General features: G+C 40.6%; 1 protein-coding gene across 2 annotated transcripts in view; it reads left to right on the forward strand.

Annotated features, from left to right (window-relative positions):
- The window catches only part of LOC146867615 (prominin-1-A-like), a 496,515-nt gene that overhangs the window by 364,558 nt on the left and 114,296 nt on the right, over positions 1 to 17,661 (forward strand). For both annotated transcript variants that reach the window (XM_085606443.1, XM_085606442.1), the window contains exon 13: positions 12,018 to 12,141. In XM_085606443.1, the coding sequence (XP_085462569.1) occupies positions 12,018 to 12,141 (124 nt within the window). The remainder of the gene's footprint in view (positions 1 to 12,017; positions 12,142 to 17,661) is intronic.

Genomic DNA, 17,661 nt, shown 5'->3' on the forward strand with positions numbered 1-17,661 from the left:
CAATGTAAGATAACACTGCTTCATCAGTATCTGTTCCAAACTTTGGGGCATCCTTGATCCACAACAGCATATGAATATGAGGAGCACCTCTTGCCTGGTACTCTTTTCTCCAAAAGAAATCCACTACTTCTCCAAGGGGTGGATTTTTTTTATTACAGATGAAGGACATCATAGCCTCAAATCTATGATTGAAATATCTGCAAACATTAACCGGATCCAATGAGCACAGTTCTCCTGCTGTCTTGTATTCGATGTTTTTAATGTTTGAATTGGCCTCTCGTAGAAAATCCAGTAAATCATCCCAAGCGTACTCGGCACAGCTTAGGGTAAGGAACCATGTTGGTGTTCCTAAATTCCGTAACATGCATTTTAGTTCACCATGGCGTCTGTACCAATATTCATTTGTCCCACGCTGACAAGCCATCAGATTGATCAGTTGTGTTTCCAAATGATCATCTCGGTGCTGCACTTTCTCCATAAAATCCTTAGCAGACACATTTTGTAAATGTACTCCACTTTTTAAAATGTGATTTACTGCATAAGACAGTGCAGACAAGTCGCTTTCAAATAAAAGATGGAACAAATAAGGAATACTTTGTCGAAATCTGGGATCTTCAGCATATAGTCTTGTAGTCCGATACTCAGAAGCTGGAATCTGTTCTGGACGTTCATCGTATCGTCCTCCTTTTCCTTTAGGAAACAGCTGGGGAAAACATCGAGCTTCCAAGCTCTCCTCCCATACACTCACGGGAGTTCCTTTTGCTTTCTTCATCTGAAAGAGATCAATATTGTCTCCCATAACTTCTTTCGAATGAAGAGGATGTATGCTAAAATGTTCATAAATTTCTTCTTCCTTTGACTTGTCCACTTTTTCAATTTGTCCAGTTGGTGTTTCTGTGTCTTCTTGTAAATCTTCTTCTTCTTCTTCTTCTATATAAATTGATTCATACCATTTGTTATTTTTTTTCAAATACAAATTTGCTCTTTGTACTTTCCGCACATCTACCAGCTCCTGCCAAATCTTCTTATTCTTTGTAGGTACACCATTAACCAGAATAATTTATGGTTCAGTTTCCAAAGTATCCGCATCAATAGTTTCCATATTTTTTTTCAAATCCAAGGGCAAATACACCACTCTACCTTTTAAACCTCTCAGTAAATCTGAAGGAGGTAATTTACCAGTTTTCGGCTCCATACGTACTATGGTCTGGAACGGATGAACACATTGAATGAGTATAGACTCATATGTATTTAATTCAGAAAGTTCAGCAGGAATAGCATCCAATTCTAAATTATTATGTACAGCTCTGGTCGGCATTCTATTTTCCTCTAACTTGTTGTAACAGTATTTACAAATACGCTGATCTTCACCCAATTCAAAACAATTTTCTAGAAATATATATGTGGCAAAATCCTTCCACTTATAATTATCTTCATTTTCACTCTTTCTGTAGAGATCAACATTCCTAGTTTGTTTTCTATAATGAGTTCTGCGGCAACAAATACAAGTAAAATTTGGTCTTTCATTAGAGACTATTGCAAATTTTGTTATGTGATCATTAAATGTGTTACTTACAGAGGGTTCTACATTCTCTTCCACTTCTTCCTCATTTACTGTGTCCTTCTCTGCACTGTTTTGTTCAGGACCAAAGTAACAAAACTGAATTTCATCAACAACCTTCTCTACATCTGATACCGTTCCTCGGAACAGAGCCCTATTCAATTCATTTAACTTTATTGCTGGACTTTTGGCAAAATACAACCGTCTCACAAACTTTCTCATTTCAGTATGATGAACAGCCAGCATCCTAAAATGATGGAAAACACTATTGCACACTTTTCTAGATAGACAAGCCAGAGAATGACCCTGCAAACCAGTATTCTCTCTCACTCTGCATGGATCCAGACTTTGAAGCACCTTAATCTTCTGTTTTACACTTTTTTTACTATATTCTCTTAGAAACTCTCGAAATTTGTCAATAGATTCCTGACGCACAGTGCAAATACTACTACAATTCCAAGTGTACACTGGGGCTTTAGGACGTCTCCCCATTGCCTCATCTGCCATCACTTGTACCTCATCTCTTGGAACCATTATCTCCTTCTCCATTATGCAACCATTTTTTACTTCGTATGAACGACCTCTGGTGTCAACTGCATGCAGCAAACTATTACTTTGAAAATAGCTCTCTTCATTAAAAAAAGGTTCACTACTTGAACTATGCATCCACTTTCCTAAAAACACTTTACAAAAGTTTGTTCTGTTCACTACTCTTTTCCTTTTGCTATGTGATTTCAGTACATTAACCATTTTGTCTAATGTACGCATCCTATTCAAAATTAAAATGAATAGTTTCCTTTTTAATTCTAATGCCTTTGCTGCAATGGCTTCAATTTCTTTATTTCTCTTAAAAAACTTAGCCTTTTGCTTATATTTCTTCACATCCTTTATCAAATTGGACATAACTCTTCTCTGAAACATTTTTCTACGTATCTCTTTAAACGCTGTTTTTCTGTTTAAGTTTAACTTTTTAGTTGCAGAAGGTATATTTGCATTAACTAAATTCTCAATTTTTTCTTGTCCTTTTTGTTTGAAATCATTCTTTCCTGTACAGACATTTTGTACATTTTTCCTTTTTTTGAATCTATTCCTTAGAAAATCTTTTTTTTGCTTACCAGAAGATTTTTTCTTCCTTCCAACATCAGCATCTTCTACTAACTTTGATCCTCTAGTTGTCTTCAAATATAGTTTTTTTTTTAGCGTTTTTTGAACTCTGGATTTTGTAGGCATCTTAAATTTTGTTCACTGCTCTTCAGCAATACCTGAAAAAAACTAAAAAAAAATTCCTTTATTTTATTTAAATATATTACTACATTTCTTTTCACAATAGTCACAAAACGAAATTTCTTTGCCAATTTGAATGCACACTAACTGCTCTTTTTTTGGGGCAAGTGAAAATCACTTTTACAAACTGTCACATTATGAAACCACTTTTCAGATTTTTTTAAAAGCCCATGTCCAGACTGCTACACTCCAGCAAGGGCAACCAGCCTTAGTGATGCTGAATGTATTTGCATTACAGACTGAAACCTGAAAACCCCACTCGCTTGTAAATACTGTGCATGATTATACATGGCAAGCACATGGGTGTGTGCTAAGAGTCTGCTTCTTCCCCCAAAAAATCGCTCCCCCTTTCCATCTAATGCAACTGTGAAATCACCAGAGCAATACGCAATAAATCTCTGCCTATAATTCCTCTCTGCACACAGAGTCATCTTTTCACATTAGTCCCAAAACGAAATTTCTTTGCCAATTTGAAAGCACACTTACTGCTCTTTTTTTTTTGGGCAAGTGAAAATCACTTTTACAGACTGACACATTATGAAACCACTTTATTTCGATTTTCTTAAATGCACATGTCCAAACTTCTTTTTCAGACCACCTCCATGTGTAACCTGGGTGGCTGCCTACACTCCAGCAAGGGCAACCAGCCTTAGTGATGCTGAATGTATTTGCATTACAGACTGAAACCTGAAAACCCCACTCGCTTGTAAATACTGTGCATGATTATACATGGCAAGCACATGGGTGTGTGCTAAGAGTCTGCTTCTTCCCCCAAAAAATCGCTCCCCCTTTCCATCTAATGCAACTGTGAAATCACCAGAGCAATACGCAATAAATCTCTGCCTATAATTCCTCTCTGCACACAGAGTCATCTTTTCACATTAGTCCCAAAACGAAATTTCTTTGCCAATTTGAAAGCACACTTACTGCTCTTTTTTTTTTGGGCAAGTGAAAATCACTTTTACAGACTGACACATTATGAAACCACTTTATTTCGATTTTCTTAAATGCACATGTCCAAACTTCTTTTTCAGACCACCTCCATGTGTAACCTGGGTGGCTGCCTACACTCCAGCAAGGGCAACCAGCCTTAGTGATGCTGAATGTATTTGCATTACAGACTGAAACCTGAAAACCCCACTCGCTTGTAAATACTGTGCATGATTATACATGGCAAGCACATGGGTGTGTGCTAAGAGTCTGCTTCTTCCCCCAAAAAATCGCTCCCCCTTTCCATCTAATGCAACTGTGAAATCACCAGAGCAATACGCAATAAATCTCTGCCTATAATTCCTCTCTGCACACAGAGTCATGTTTTCACATTAGTCCCAAAACGAAATTTCTTTGCCAATTTGAAAGCACACTTACTGCTCTTTTTTTTTTGGGCAAGTGAAAATCACTTTTACAGACTGACACATTATGAAACCACTTTTTTTCGATTTTCTTAAATGCACATGTCCAAACTTCTTTTTCAGAACACCTCCATGTGTAACCTGGGTGGCTGCCTACACTCCAGCAAGGGCAACCAGCCTTAGTGATGCTGAATGTATTTGCATTACAGACTGAAACCTGAAAACCCCACTCGCTTGTAAATACTGTGCATGATTATACATGGCAAGCACATGGGTGTGTGCTAAGAGTCTGCTTCTTCCCCCAAAAAATCGCTCCCCCTTTCCATCTAATGCAACTGTGAAATCACCAGAGCAATACGCAATAAATCTCTGCCTATAATTCCTCTCTGCACATAGAGTCATGTTTTCACATTAGTCCCAAAACGAAATTTCTTTGCCAATTTGAAAGCACACTTACTGCTCTTTTTTTTTTGGGCAAGTGAAAATCACTTTTACAGACTGACACATTATGAAACCACTTTTTTTCGATTTTCTTAAATGCACATGTCCAAACTTCTTTTTCAGACCACCTCCATGTGTAACCTGGGTGGCTGCCTACACTCCAGCAAGGGCAACCAGCCTTAGTGATGCTGAATGTATTTGCATTACAGACTGAAACCTGAAAACCCCACTCGCTTGTAAATACTGTGCATGATTATACATGGCAAGCACATGGGTGTGTGCTAAGAGTCTGCTTCTTCCCCCCAAATATCGCTCCCCCTTTCCATCTAATGCAACTGTGAAATCACCAGAGCAATACGCAATAAATCTCTGCCTATAATTCCTCTCTGCACACAGAGTCATGTTTTCACATTAGTCCCAAAACGAAATTTCTTTGCCAATTTGAAAGCACACTTCCTGCTCTTTTTTTTTTGGGCAAGTGAAAATCACTTTTACAGACTGACACATTATGAAACCACTTTTTTTCGATTTTCTTAAATGCACATGTCCAAACTTCTTTTTCAGACCACCTCCATGTGTAACCTGGGTGGCTGCCTACACTCCAGCAAGGGCAACCAGCCTTAGTGATGCTGAATGTATTTGCATTACAGACTGAAACCTGAAAACCCCACTCGCGTGTAAATACTGTGCATGATTATACATGGCAAGCACATGGGTGTGTGCTAAGAGTCTGCTTCTTCCCCCAAAAAATCGCTCCCCCTTTCCATCTAATGCAACTGTGAAATCACCAGAGCAATACGCAATAAATCTCTGCCTATAATTCCTCTCTGCACACAGAGTCATGTTTTCACATTAGTCCCAAAACGAAATTTCTTTGCCAATTTGAAAGCACACTTACTGCTCTTTTTTTTTTGGGCAAGTGAAAATCACTTTTACAGACTGACACATTATGAAACCACTTTTTTTCGATTTTCTTAAATGCACATGTCCAAACTTCTTTTTCAGACCACCTCCATGTGTAACCTGGGTGGCTGCCTACACTCCAGCAAGGGCAACCAGCCTTAGTGATGCTGAATGTATTTGCATTACAGACTGAAACCTGAAAACCCCACTCGCTTGTAAATACTGTGCATGATTATACATGGCAAGCACATGGGTGTGTGCTAAGAGTCTGCTTCTTCCCCCAAAAAATCGCTCCCCCTTTCCATCTAATGCAACTGTGAAATCACCAGAGCAATACGCAATAAATCTCTGCCTATAATTCCTCTCTGCACACAGAGTCATGTTTTCACATTAGTCCCAAAACGAAATTTCTTTGCCAATTTGAAAGCACACTTACTGCTCTTTTTTTTTTGGGCAAGTGAAAATCACTTTTACAGACTGACACATTATGAAACCACTTTTTTTCGATTTTCTTAAATGCACATGTCCAAACTTCTTTTTCAGACCACCTCCATGTGTAACCTGGGTGGCTGCCTACACTCCAGCAAGGGCAACCAGCCTTAGTGATGCTGAATGTATTTGCATTACAGACTGAAACCTGAAAACCCCACTCGCTTGTAAATACTGTGCATGATTATACATGGCAAGCACATGGGTGTGTGCTAAGAGTCTGCTTCTTCCCCCCAAAAATCGCTCCCCCTTTCCATCTAATGCAACTGTGAAATCACCAGAGCAATACGCAATAAATCTCTGCCTATAATTCCTCTCTGCACACAGAGTCATGTTTTCACATTAGTCCCAAAACGAAATTTCTTTGCCAATTTGAAAGCACACTTACTGCTCTTTTTTTTTTGGGCAAGTGAAAATCACTTTTACAGACTGACACATTATGAAACCACTTTTTTTTCGATTTTCTTAAATGCACATGTCCAAACTTCTTTTTCAGACCACCTCCATGTGTAACCTGGGTGGCTGCCTACACTCCAGCAAGGGCAACCAGCCTTAGTGATGCTGAATGTATTTGCATTACTGAGTCCAACCTCAAACCCTTAAACTATTCTTTTTTTTTCCAGTACACCTTAATTTATTGTGAAAACATACTCCATATTATTTTACATGTTCCTCACATTTAAATTTCTCCCAAAACAGAAAATGATAAACGCAACTACAACAAAAAGAATTTCCATTTCTATTATTCATTTCTTAAGTTACCACATACATCCCCTCTCAAACTCTAAACTCACCTTTAAAATTAGTTAGTTGTGAAAGAAATGTGACACTCAAACAGCAGATTATCAGAGCCAGGATCTCTGTTGTGTTCACCTCTCTCCTCTCAGCAGAACCAGATAATGGCAAACTTTCCCTCTATTTTTCCACACATATACATGTAAGTTTCAAATCTCAGTGCTTCCCCCTTTTTTTCAAATGTAATCACACATTTCTATTGGTTGAAAACCAACCCTTTTCCAAAAGTACCCTGCCCCCAACTTGACTTCTGCCTAGTACCCTTCCCCCAACTTGACTTCTGCCTGCTACCATAGCAACAGCTCATGGAACACTGCTGTGTGGAGTTAGGTCAGAAGTTCGCCACACAATGTTTCAATTCCACAGAGCAAGAGTGCTTGACTTTTCAAACCTAACAGCAAATCCATAGTACTGTTCTTTGATAACACATTTTTTTGTACCAATACAAAACATGCTTCTATTAGTTTACACATACAGCCTAGTTTTTATTCTAGAATGGTATGAAACAGCCAATCAGTTCTTTTTGTTTTGAAAAAAATATGTATGCCTCCATTTCCAAACTGTCTTTCTTTTCATATTGCCATTCTACTGAAAGACACCTCCTGAGTGCATCCAGTTCTCCTTTGAAGATGTTCACAGTGTGGATTGTAGGGCACAGCTATGTCTTCTGGAGTGAAAATTTTGCAGAGAAAACAGATATGGTGAGAGACCTTGCTTTGCCAAATGTAGACATTAAATGGATTGGTCAGAGAGGGTTAAAGTGGCACCAATTGATGCCATTGGTGAAATCCTTCATACAAATCCAACACCCTGACCTCATAATAGTGCACTGTGGTGGCAATGACCTAGGCACTTTGACTGGGGTAGGTCTGGAAATGCTTATGAAGGACACCTTTGCACAACTGTTTTCACTTTTCCCTAAAACTGCCTTTGTGTTTTCCTACATATGCCAAAGGCAAAAATGGAACTGGTCCAATCATTTCTGTCCGCAAATTGACAAAGCAAGGAAGCACGTCAACAAATCTGTTTCTGCTTTCCTCCGTGACTATGGTATGGGTGCCATTTACCACAACAACTTGCGTTATGACATGCAAGACATTTATAGAGGAGATGGTGTGCACTTCAATGATAAAGGGAACAGAGTCTTCCTCTTGAACCTTAGACTCTGCATCGGTACTTACTTGTAGGTACCACTAAAAAATCATTTCATAAACACAACGGCTCTTTTTAGAGCCCCCTAATATCTAAACACTTAAATCTGAATTTCATTTTTTTTTTTTTTTTTTTTTTCTACCGTACGCTTACCGTAAGCTTACCGTACGCGTACCCCGTGATTTTTTTAAAAATCAATAAATGTTTTCTTTGTACTTTACAGTCCTTCTTTGACCCCCTCACAAATGTAAGGGGGTCTGTAACTCTCCTCATTGCCCCCTTTTCTTGTTTTCACTCTTTTTTTTCTGAGTGAAACACACAAAATGGCGGCCGCCACTTCCTGGTTTCGGCCGATTCGAATGTTTACTAAGATCTAACAGCCAATCAGAATCGCGCTCGCGCACGCCACCGTACGCGTACCGTAAGCTTACCGTAAGCGTACGGTAAGCGTACCGTAAGCGTACCGTAAGCGGGCTCAGATATATATATTGATTTAAAGGCTATTTTCTCAGAATCTACTGAACAGATTTACACCAAACCTACAAAAGGCACTTCCTTGACATAGGGACTACCTCTCTGCCAAATTTCTAGCAATTCTGTTCAGCCGTTCGGGCTGTAGCTCGTTCTAAAGGTCCTATGGAAAAATGCATGGGAAAAACGCGTTTTGGGACCCCCCTTTTATCTCAGCCCCCGCTTGACGTATCCCCCCGAGACTTTCAGGGTAGGAGCGGAGCGTAGCGCCCCACCTATTTTCATCGACCGGCGCCAAAGTTATTCAAAATAGAATGTTGCGGATTTCCTATGGAAAAGGGGTCCTAACTATAACTACCTACTGGCGACCGCCAGTAGGTAATATATATATATATATATATATATATATATATATATATATATCACTGCATCCTCTGCAATAAAAGAGTACTGTCTGCACTCCAATATGGAAATAATTAATTTTTTATTTGTGCAAACCAGCAACACTCAGGACACGTTTCAGCTTCTATTCCAAGCCTTTATCAAATGAAAAGGGGGGCGCGCCGTCATTATATATGCATGCACGTACGTTAATTTAGACCATGTGGTTGTCTTGAAGCTCCAGTTCCCCGTAAAATGTATTAGTGCCTTGACCAGTGTCTTTACAAATGTTTAAGACAGGAAAACAGGCAAGTATAAAAACGCACTGTGCAAATAAATGTTCCACTTTCAACAAAGCGGCACCCCTTTAAAATGCTGGCAGTTCTTTTCAAAGTCTGTTCCTTTCTTTTAGGAAAGAAAAAAAAAAACATTTCGACTCCACATTGCACTACTTAGCTAAGTACCTTTAATAAGCTCCACTGATGAACTTGAAATACCTAAAATAACAATTAAGATTTTCTCAAGCACCCTGCAGAGGTAGGAGATAAAGTTTTTTTATGTCAGATTAACTGGATAAGACTTCACTTGTGTATACCGACAGTTGTCCTCTTTTCAAGGACCAGATTTAGTTCCAGCATCCAACCACCAAAGACCTTGCATGGTGATGGACGTGCACCCCTGCTCTGAGTGCCCCAATTGTAATAATGTCTGACTCCCTAATGCCTATTTTTGTTGTTATGGGTGAACACGGATTATGCGTGTGCGCCATAACATAGGCTCATGAAATTCAGTCTTTTTGGATCGGGAGGGGCACCCAAAGCTCAAACGTGATAGTAATGAAAGGCTTCTGCCTTTGACAAAGGTTAAGCAGCATGAGCCCAGTGGTGGCAGGATACAGTGTAGTGATCAGGCCATTTTAGCTGTGTCACTGGAGTGAAGCCAACAGGATCACTCATTTAAAGTGCTGCTGCTGTGTGCTTAACTCACCTTTGGCCTACATCAGATTGGTGTGTGGTGATGTGCAGTGCGTTTGTGTTATATACATGTGCTGGGTGTTTGTGTGTCTGTGAATCTTACAGTACAGGGATAATGCAGTGCTGGGCAGTGTGTGTGTGTGTGTGTGTGTTATATACATGTGCTGGGTGTATGTGTGCTTGTGAATGGTACAATACATGGAAGATGTAGTGATGTGCAGTGCATGTATGTTATATGCATGTGCTGGGTGTATGTGTACCTGTGAATGGTACAGTACATGGTGGACTCTGGAGTCCATTTTGGAAGACCCATGGCTGCCCGGTGAAACATGAGGACATAGAGGAATCCCCCAGGAAGATTTCCGTATTGCTGCATTCCTGTGAGTGGGGTGGGACACACTGAAGAGGGGATAACCAGACGTCCCTTCTACACTTCAAAGGGTGCTCTTTGATTCAGAGAGAAGAGACTGGGGACATCTAAGGAAGGAGATGGGGATGATAACAGAATCATAAAGAGAAGGGCTGAGGCCCTGGGGTAACATTTTGATACACACATCACTGTGGCTGACATACAGGAGTGAACCTCTAGTCACTCCCATTGCCTGTGTTGTGAGCTAACAGATTTGGAGTTGCTCCTGCTGTGACTGACTGATTTCTGGAGGAAGGGCAGGGCAGAGGAGAAAGCACTTCAAAAGGAAGCAGACCCCAACATAAACTGCATACATAGACTCTAAATCACATTTGGTGTCTGAAAATGGACTATAAGGGAAGCTCGAGAACCCCAAAACTGTCAAGCAGCCAATCTGGCTGTGCGGGGTGGCAGGAGATTGGCTTTTGCAACAATCAAGTCATAGCCTGTGTGCTGAAGGAAGTCAGTGACCCCGTATGCCAGGTGGGGTTGCTGTGAAGATTACTGCCATGCCAATCGGGCAATAGCTCACATGGGGAATGAATTTGATGGCCCCATATGACAGTTGGTGCTAACATCAAGATTGCTCCTGTGCCAATCGGGCCATAGGCCCTGTGCAGAGTGAGGATGGTGACTCCACCCCGTATGCCAGACGGGGCCACTGGGAAAAGCCATGGAGGTGGTCTGGTCAAGACCATCATGAGGAGGAAGAGGTTGCCACGGTGACCTGTGGAGTCCCAAGTCATGACTGAAGACCAGCACCCCGACTGTCAAATTACTCTCCGAAGAAACTCACTAGTTTTGACGACTGGCAAGAACCACCTCCTTCCCCCCCCAGCTGCTCCCTCTACAGGCCAGCGTGTGAGGAACTGGAGGACACCCGATCACTGCCCCTGCATGGCAGCCTGTGAGGAACTCACCGTAGGCAGCTGCTGCAGCTTCAGTTCCCGTAAAGGGGGCACACTTGGGGACTTCGGTCGTCAAGGACCTGCTTGTGCGGGTAAGACCGATTTATGGGCCAGACAACCTGGGGGAACTTGCCTTCCATAAAGCGCTTTGGCACTGGAACACTTTTAACTAAATAAGGGTCGGAGTGGGACTCCTCAGACTCAGCCTACTAGTGAGGCTGAACCAGAATGTTGCCTATAGTGTATGAGGAATAACCACTGCCACTAGCGAGAGGGGAATGGGACTCAGGTACCCATCTGATAAAAAACACTAGAGCCTTGACCTTAGGGAACTTGTTTGTGACTACCTCTTTCCCAAGATGCCTTGGACTGTTCGACCAGCACTACCACTGAGAGTCAAGTGCTGAAGGGGTACATGGCCAAGTTGCTCAGGATCCATAGTAGTTAGGGGCCTAGGACATCAGGACTAAAAGTCCTCAACCCCCAAAGTTGGGCCCAGAAGCCCTTGCTTGCTCCGTGCCCCTCTGAATGGCGTTCTGGTAGAGATGTTCCCTAAACCAAAAAACAGGCACTGACATCATCCTGTCTCGATAGAAGCTACTTCTTCTCCTCCAAACTTCTTATTAAATCTAATAAATTGGTCTCTGAAACTGACAATTTCCTACAGTTTACTACAAGTGCCTATCAGAATCTGTCACTACATGCCTACTTATCTTGCCGCAGAGCATCACTTTTGTTTTGAAATGGTTTGAAGACACATGTACTGCATATATCCAATGCTCCATTCCTATTTGTGTCTAGTCAAAATGCATATAATATTTGCATAGAATACATGAGTCTAACAGACAACTGTTACCATGTAAGTTTTAACCTTGACTGTGCTTTTCTATGTCACAGGGGTGCTGGATTCAGCTTTATTTTCTCTTGGCTGCTCATGATCGTGGTGCTTGCACTGTTCTTAATCGGTGGGAACTCGTACACAATAATATGCAAACCATGGGACAATCAACAGCTATTTAAGGTAAATCCTATACCTACACACAATGCTGCTGCATGCCTTTGTTTTACAGTAGTACTTGTTTTGTCTAAATCTGTCTTTAGCTGTACGTGTGTACCCTGAGTTATTTCGATGTGTATATTTATGAACTTGTTTAAGGGTATGATGGATAACAATAAACCTGTTCAATCAATGAATTAAAACTATTTTATTTCAGGTTATAAGATCCATTAAACTCCTCACATACTAAAAGAATTATTAATGTATAGCATATAACACAATTCCTCTATACCAATAGTATAATGTAATTCAAGAAATATTGTTTGACCTGTTTGCGTTTACTCTAGCTCAGAGATAAAAAACATAAAATCACATAAAAAATTGCAAGCAAAGTATCATGCATATAAGCCCCCTCATCAAACAAATGTATACCATACATAAAAGTAGCCCATCATCATTACAAATCAAATTCCTATCCCCCTCTAGAAAACGTCTCCACTGTCAAATACAATGGAAACTGAGCAATGTTATCTTACCAAGCGGCTCTGGTTCAGTTACCATATCCTTCGATTGTTCTTGAAGATAGTAATGGGCAGTGGATTTCTCAAAGGTTAAACCTCTAGTGCAATATTTTGCCAAAGCAAACACAATATTCCACCTGAGGGTAAAAGTAGCAAGACATAAAATATTTAGGCTTAATTTAACGTATAAAAGCTTACCTAACAGCAGCTGAATGCCACCAAGAGGATTGGACTCTGAGTTCCTTTAACAAGTAAGCTTTGGTTACACATCACTAAGAGAAATATTTCCATTGTCTGAACTAATGTATTGAAAGCCTTTTTTTCAGAATTGGAGTAATGTTTGTAGGGGTGGGCGATAAACTCTAATCTGCTGGCAGAGTTTTGTCTGAAGTTTTGTCAAAACTCTGGCAACTTTAAGATGGCTAGCGTGAGCAAGAATTTTCATCCTATATCACGTTTTTCAGGTGCTAGACGTCTCCTGGTGAGATTCCACAATGCGGTTGGTTGAAGCAGGACACGCCCGTTGGCGTTGAGAAAGCTGCCGCTCAAGCAGAAAATCTATTTGAGCAGCTGAAAGATGCATCACCCTCTGGCAATCAGCTTGATGTGCCGAATTCCTCTTACCTGCGGACCTCCGTAGAATTAACTCCGCAAGTTCCGTCCACCCTTAAATGTTTCATTAAATTGACCACAAATACGATAAACCCACCAAAATAAAAAAAATTCACACATGCAAAAGCCATGACTATTTCCGGGCTCCCATTATGTGCACCGCCTCTTTATGTGCACTGCCTCTTCATGTGCATTTCTGTAGAGGACAAGCTTTTCTGTGATGCATGTACATTTTATTTAACAACTTTATTTGCATTTTAAAACACGGCACTGGAATTTCTGCTTACATTGAGCTCACGGATTCTATCAGCATGACTATGTGGGTAGTTTGGTCTAACATAGAGTTCGAGGCTAACATTTTATCTTTATATCTTGAAGTAGAATTACCTGGGAAGAAACAGCTCAAAACACTCATGTTGATGAATCATTATAGTCTCTTTGTGGCTAAGTGAGAACCCACAATTGGGATCGTCTAAGTACATCTGATAGAACTGCAGTTTCTGAGCCACTTATCTGGATCCTCTTCATGTGCATGATAAATGGGAGCCGCACCCTTTTAGATTTGTACACTTTGTTGTGGATCCTAGCGGATAACTTCTCCATCTCAAAAATGGCCCACAGCATACCCCACCACATGTTAATATGTCGGGCCTTGGTAGTTTCCACTTGTGGGCCACTGGCAGTGATGCCTTGAGCAGAAGATGGGAGATCAGCTTTTCTAAACGTGTTGTCAAGTGAAAGACACTATTTTCATCCCGGTCACCCACTGTCAAAACAAATAGAGGGGTAAATCTCTAGCTTATATATGGGCCAATATAGCTTTTATATGGGCCATGATCTCACACCACAACGTGATATATGACCACATATTCATCCTTCGCAATATGGCTCCAGACCTCAGCAATATGCAGAATCAGCCTTAGTTGCTGCTACTGAGGAGATTTGAATGCTACTGGACAAGGGAGGGAGGGCGGCGCTGATTCTTCTTGATCTCTCCGCTGCATTTGATACAGTCACTCATTCATTGCTTAACAACCAGCTGGAGAGAGTCTAGATCAAAGGTGCAGCCCTCACAATTCTCAGCTCCTTTTTATAAAATTGAGAACAGATTGTAGCTTTGGGGGACTTTACTTAAAATTTGTTTTTTCGTCCCTGTGGGGTGCCTAAGGGATCATTGTTATCCCCCACGCTTTTCAACACCTATGCCACCTCAATGGTGAAACTTATTCGGTTCCACAGTTACTCTGAGGTTTCTTACGCCAGCGACACACACACAATTGTGTCTATTTCATCTGATGTCAATGAGGTTACCAATAAATTGAACTCTGAGAAAACGGAGGTGAGCCTCTTTGGCAACATCTCATTTTGGAATACTTCATGGTGGCCCTCTAGTCTTGGCCCACTTCCATCACCAGCTTGGAAAGTGAAGAATTTGGGGGTTATATTTGATGAACAACTCTGTTTTTCTGAGCAAATCAATCATCTTACCTCCTCTTGTTTTCATTTACTCAGGGTATTAAAAAAAGATTTTCCGTATATCCCCCTAGAGTTGCAAAAAAAATGGTAATTGTTGCCCTCATTCTTTCCAGGATAGACTGTTGCAATGCGTTATATTTAGGAATTCAGAAACGCCAGCACTTGAAGCTTTACTCACTGCAAAATGCAGCAGCTCATCTGGTTTTATAAATTCCCAAATTCAGCTCTATCTCAAAAGGTATACGTGGCATCCATTGGTTACCTGTTTGTGAGAGGGACACATTTAAGCTCTCTGTATGGTTCACAAAGCACTGTACAAAACTGGCCCTCTCTATTTTGAGAAGATCTTATCTTGACATGTCCCCAATCATAACCTTAGACCAGGTGTGGCCAAATTTGTGTCCATTCCAAAAATAAAGAAAGCCAGATTGGGAGACAGAAGCTTTTCTTTTTCAGCACGCAAGCTCTGGAACACTGTGCCTTTTTATTTGAGATCTTAATTGACCCGGGTACTTTTTAGGAAATTGATAAAAACCTGGCTTTTCCCCTCTTGTACTAAGTAGGTCTTTTTTAGCTCTTCTCATAGGACGCTAGCACAAAGACGCCTCAGAATTTGCGCAGTTTATAAAAACTTTACTTACTTATTTAATTGGGACTTCAGATCAGGTAAAGCTGCTCTAGTTACCCCATGTTTTGTTCTGCTCTGTGGGTCCTCTACTCACATGCCTTGAGATTTGGTATAGTTCATTTTATAGTTGAGATTTCTGCTAACTTATCCAGTTCAGTTTGGTGCCCTAGCAGTGAGGTTTCTGGATCAACAATAGCATAGAAGGTTATCTGCAAATCTCTCCGGACTTGATGCCCCTAATGTCCAGATTTCTCAGGATCTGCAGAACTAGTGGCTTCATTGGGAGAGCAAGCATCAGCAGAGATAGGGGGCAGCCCATCCTCGTTCCACTGGTTATAGGGATGAAGCACAAGAGCTATCCGTTTATTTTAATTTTATGGAAGAGCTGACAAAAAATGTATGGGTGAATGTTTTCATCTGCCCACCCATAGCTGTTTTGTCTAAGACCTTAAACAAGAATGGCCAGTTGACCCTGTCAAAAGCCTTATCTGCATGAAGTGAGAGGACAGTTGGCCTATTTTTATTAGTGTCCTCAATGATATTAGAAGATAGTCTCATATTACCTCCAGCTTACCTTCCTCTGAGAAAGCCTAATTTTTGGGTGGATATTATTTTGGGCCAGAGTGCCTGGTGACCTCCTACCAGGATGGAGGTGAAAAGCTTCATGTTGCATTTGAGGAGTGCAATTGGTCACATTCCGCAGGGTTTCTGCCTGGTTTAAGCAACAATATTAAATGGGATGACTGCACAGAAGCTGTGACTACCTGTGATGTTAAAACATAATTCAATACCCTCCTCAATGGTTCTGCCAAATATGTTTGTGTATGTTTTGTAAAAAGAGGAGGTAAAGGCGTCGGGGCCGGGGGCTTTACAGCTGGGCATGTTTTTAATTGCCTCTTGCACCTCTTCTAATGATATTTCTTCTTTCAGTTCTGCGGGTGAAGGAGTATATTCAGACATAGTTGCCTTGTTTTTGGGAGACTAATTGCTGACACTTAAGGAGCACTGAATAATACATCATTAGATATTGAATAGTCCCTCTGTAGTGGTGTGTTTATTAACCTCTTCATCCACAAACTCTTTGAGTTGCTTCAGTTTGGATGCTAGCAGCGTCTCTGCTTCATTGTCTTTCTGATAATAGTTTTGTTGAATACACAGTAATTTCCGTGATGTCTCCCTCATGGCTAGATGCAACAACTCTCCCCAGTCAATACATCTCCCTTATTATTCCTAACAAGCTACCTTGTTTGTGGTGCTGTTCAGCCTGTAGGAGTTGCAATTCGAATTCCTTATTTTTTTGTGTGCATTTGCTTAGTGCTTTAAAGTGGCTGATTGAGATATCAATTCACCTCGGATGACCACCTTGGCGGCATTACTTAGGGTGGGATCATATCGCCCCATTGTTATTTATTTCGAGGTACTGCTCAATTACTTCTTTCCCATTTGTCCTTACTGCCGGGTCTCGAAAAGCTATCTTGTTGAGTACCCATTGGAGTACATATGCTTTTTGTGGTGGGACGTTGTTTATATACTGCCATATTGGGGACATGGTCTGATAATATTTGTACTCCTATTTTGAGTTAAGGATATTAAGTTGACTCAACCTTAGAGGTCTAGTCTTCAAAGTTCCCCTGCGTTGGTCTGATGACCTGCAGATCACACAGATGTCAGCAGTGAGCACTTAGATCAGAGTCATATATTCAGCAATTTTATGTGATAAAGCTGCAGACGAATGTCCCTGGCTTTTGACGTTTTCCTTGGTAATTTACATTTCGTTCACTAGAAAATTGTAGGTATGTAGCTTGAGAAAAAGCAATGCAATGCTGGACTCTGTTTTGGCTCTCAGCGGCAGTCATGGCATAGCTTTCCTATTGGCTACTTATATTCAGGGCAGCTGGAATTATGTGGCAGGGAAGTGTCAAATTATGCATCAGTGTTTGTAAATCATGTGTCAAGAAAAGGCAACTTATGCGGCGTGATGCTACAGATTTTGTGATAGTATTACTTCACTGTTTTTCATTTTTCAATTCAATTCAAAATAGCTTTATTGCGGTTGAATTTACCATAAAAGCACATAGCAAAAAAACAAAGCGAGAAAACAGACAATCCGATTCATAGATGCAGTTGCACAACATTACATGATTTAAAAAACAATTGATCTGTTAAAAATATAAATAATTCCATGATTTAAAAAGATATCATAACAATACATCCTAAAAAAGCTGATATATTTCTTGCTCTCTTAAATTCGATTTGGCTAGTCTTAAGTTAAAATAACATTATTAATCAAATTCCTTCGAACAATCC

This window comes from Triturus cristatus, chromosome 1_2 (assembly GCF_964204655.1).
Source record: "Triturus cristatus chromosome 1_2, aTriCri1.1, whole genome shotgun sequence".
NCBI classification, from domain to species: domain Eukaryota; kingdom Metazoa; phylum Chordata; class Amphibia; order Caudata; family Salamandridae; genus Triturus; species Triturus cristatus.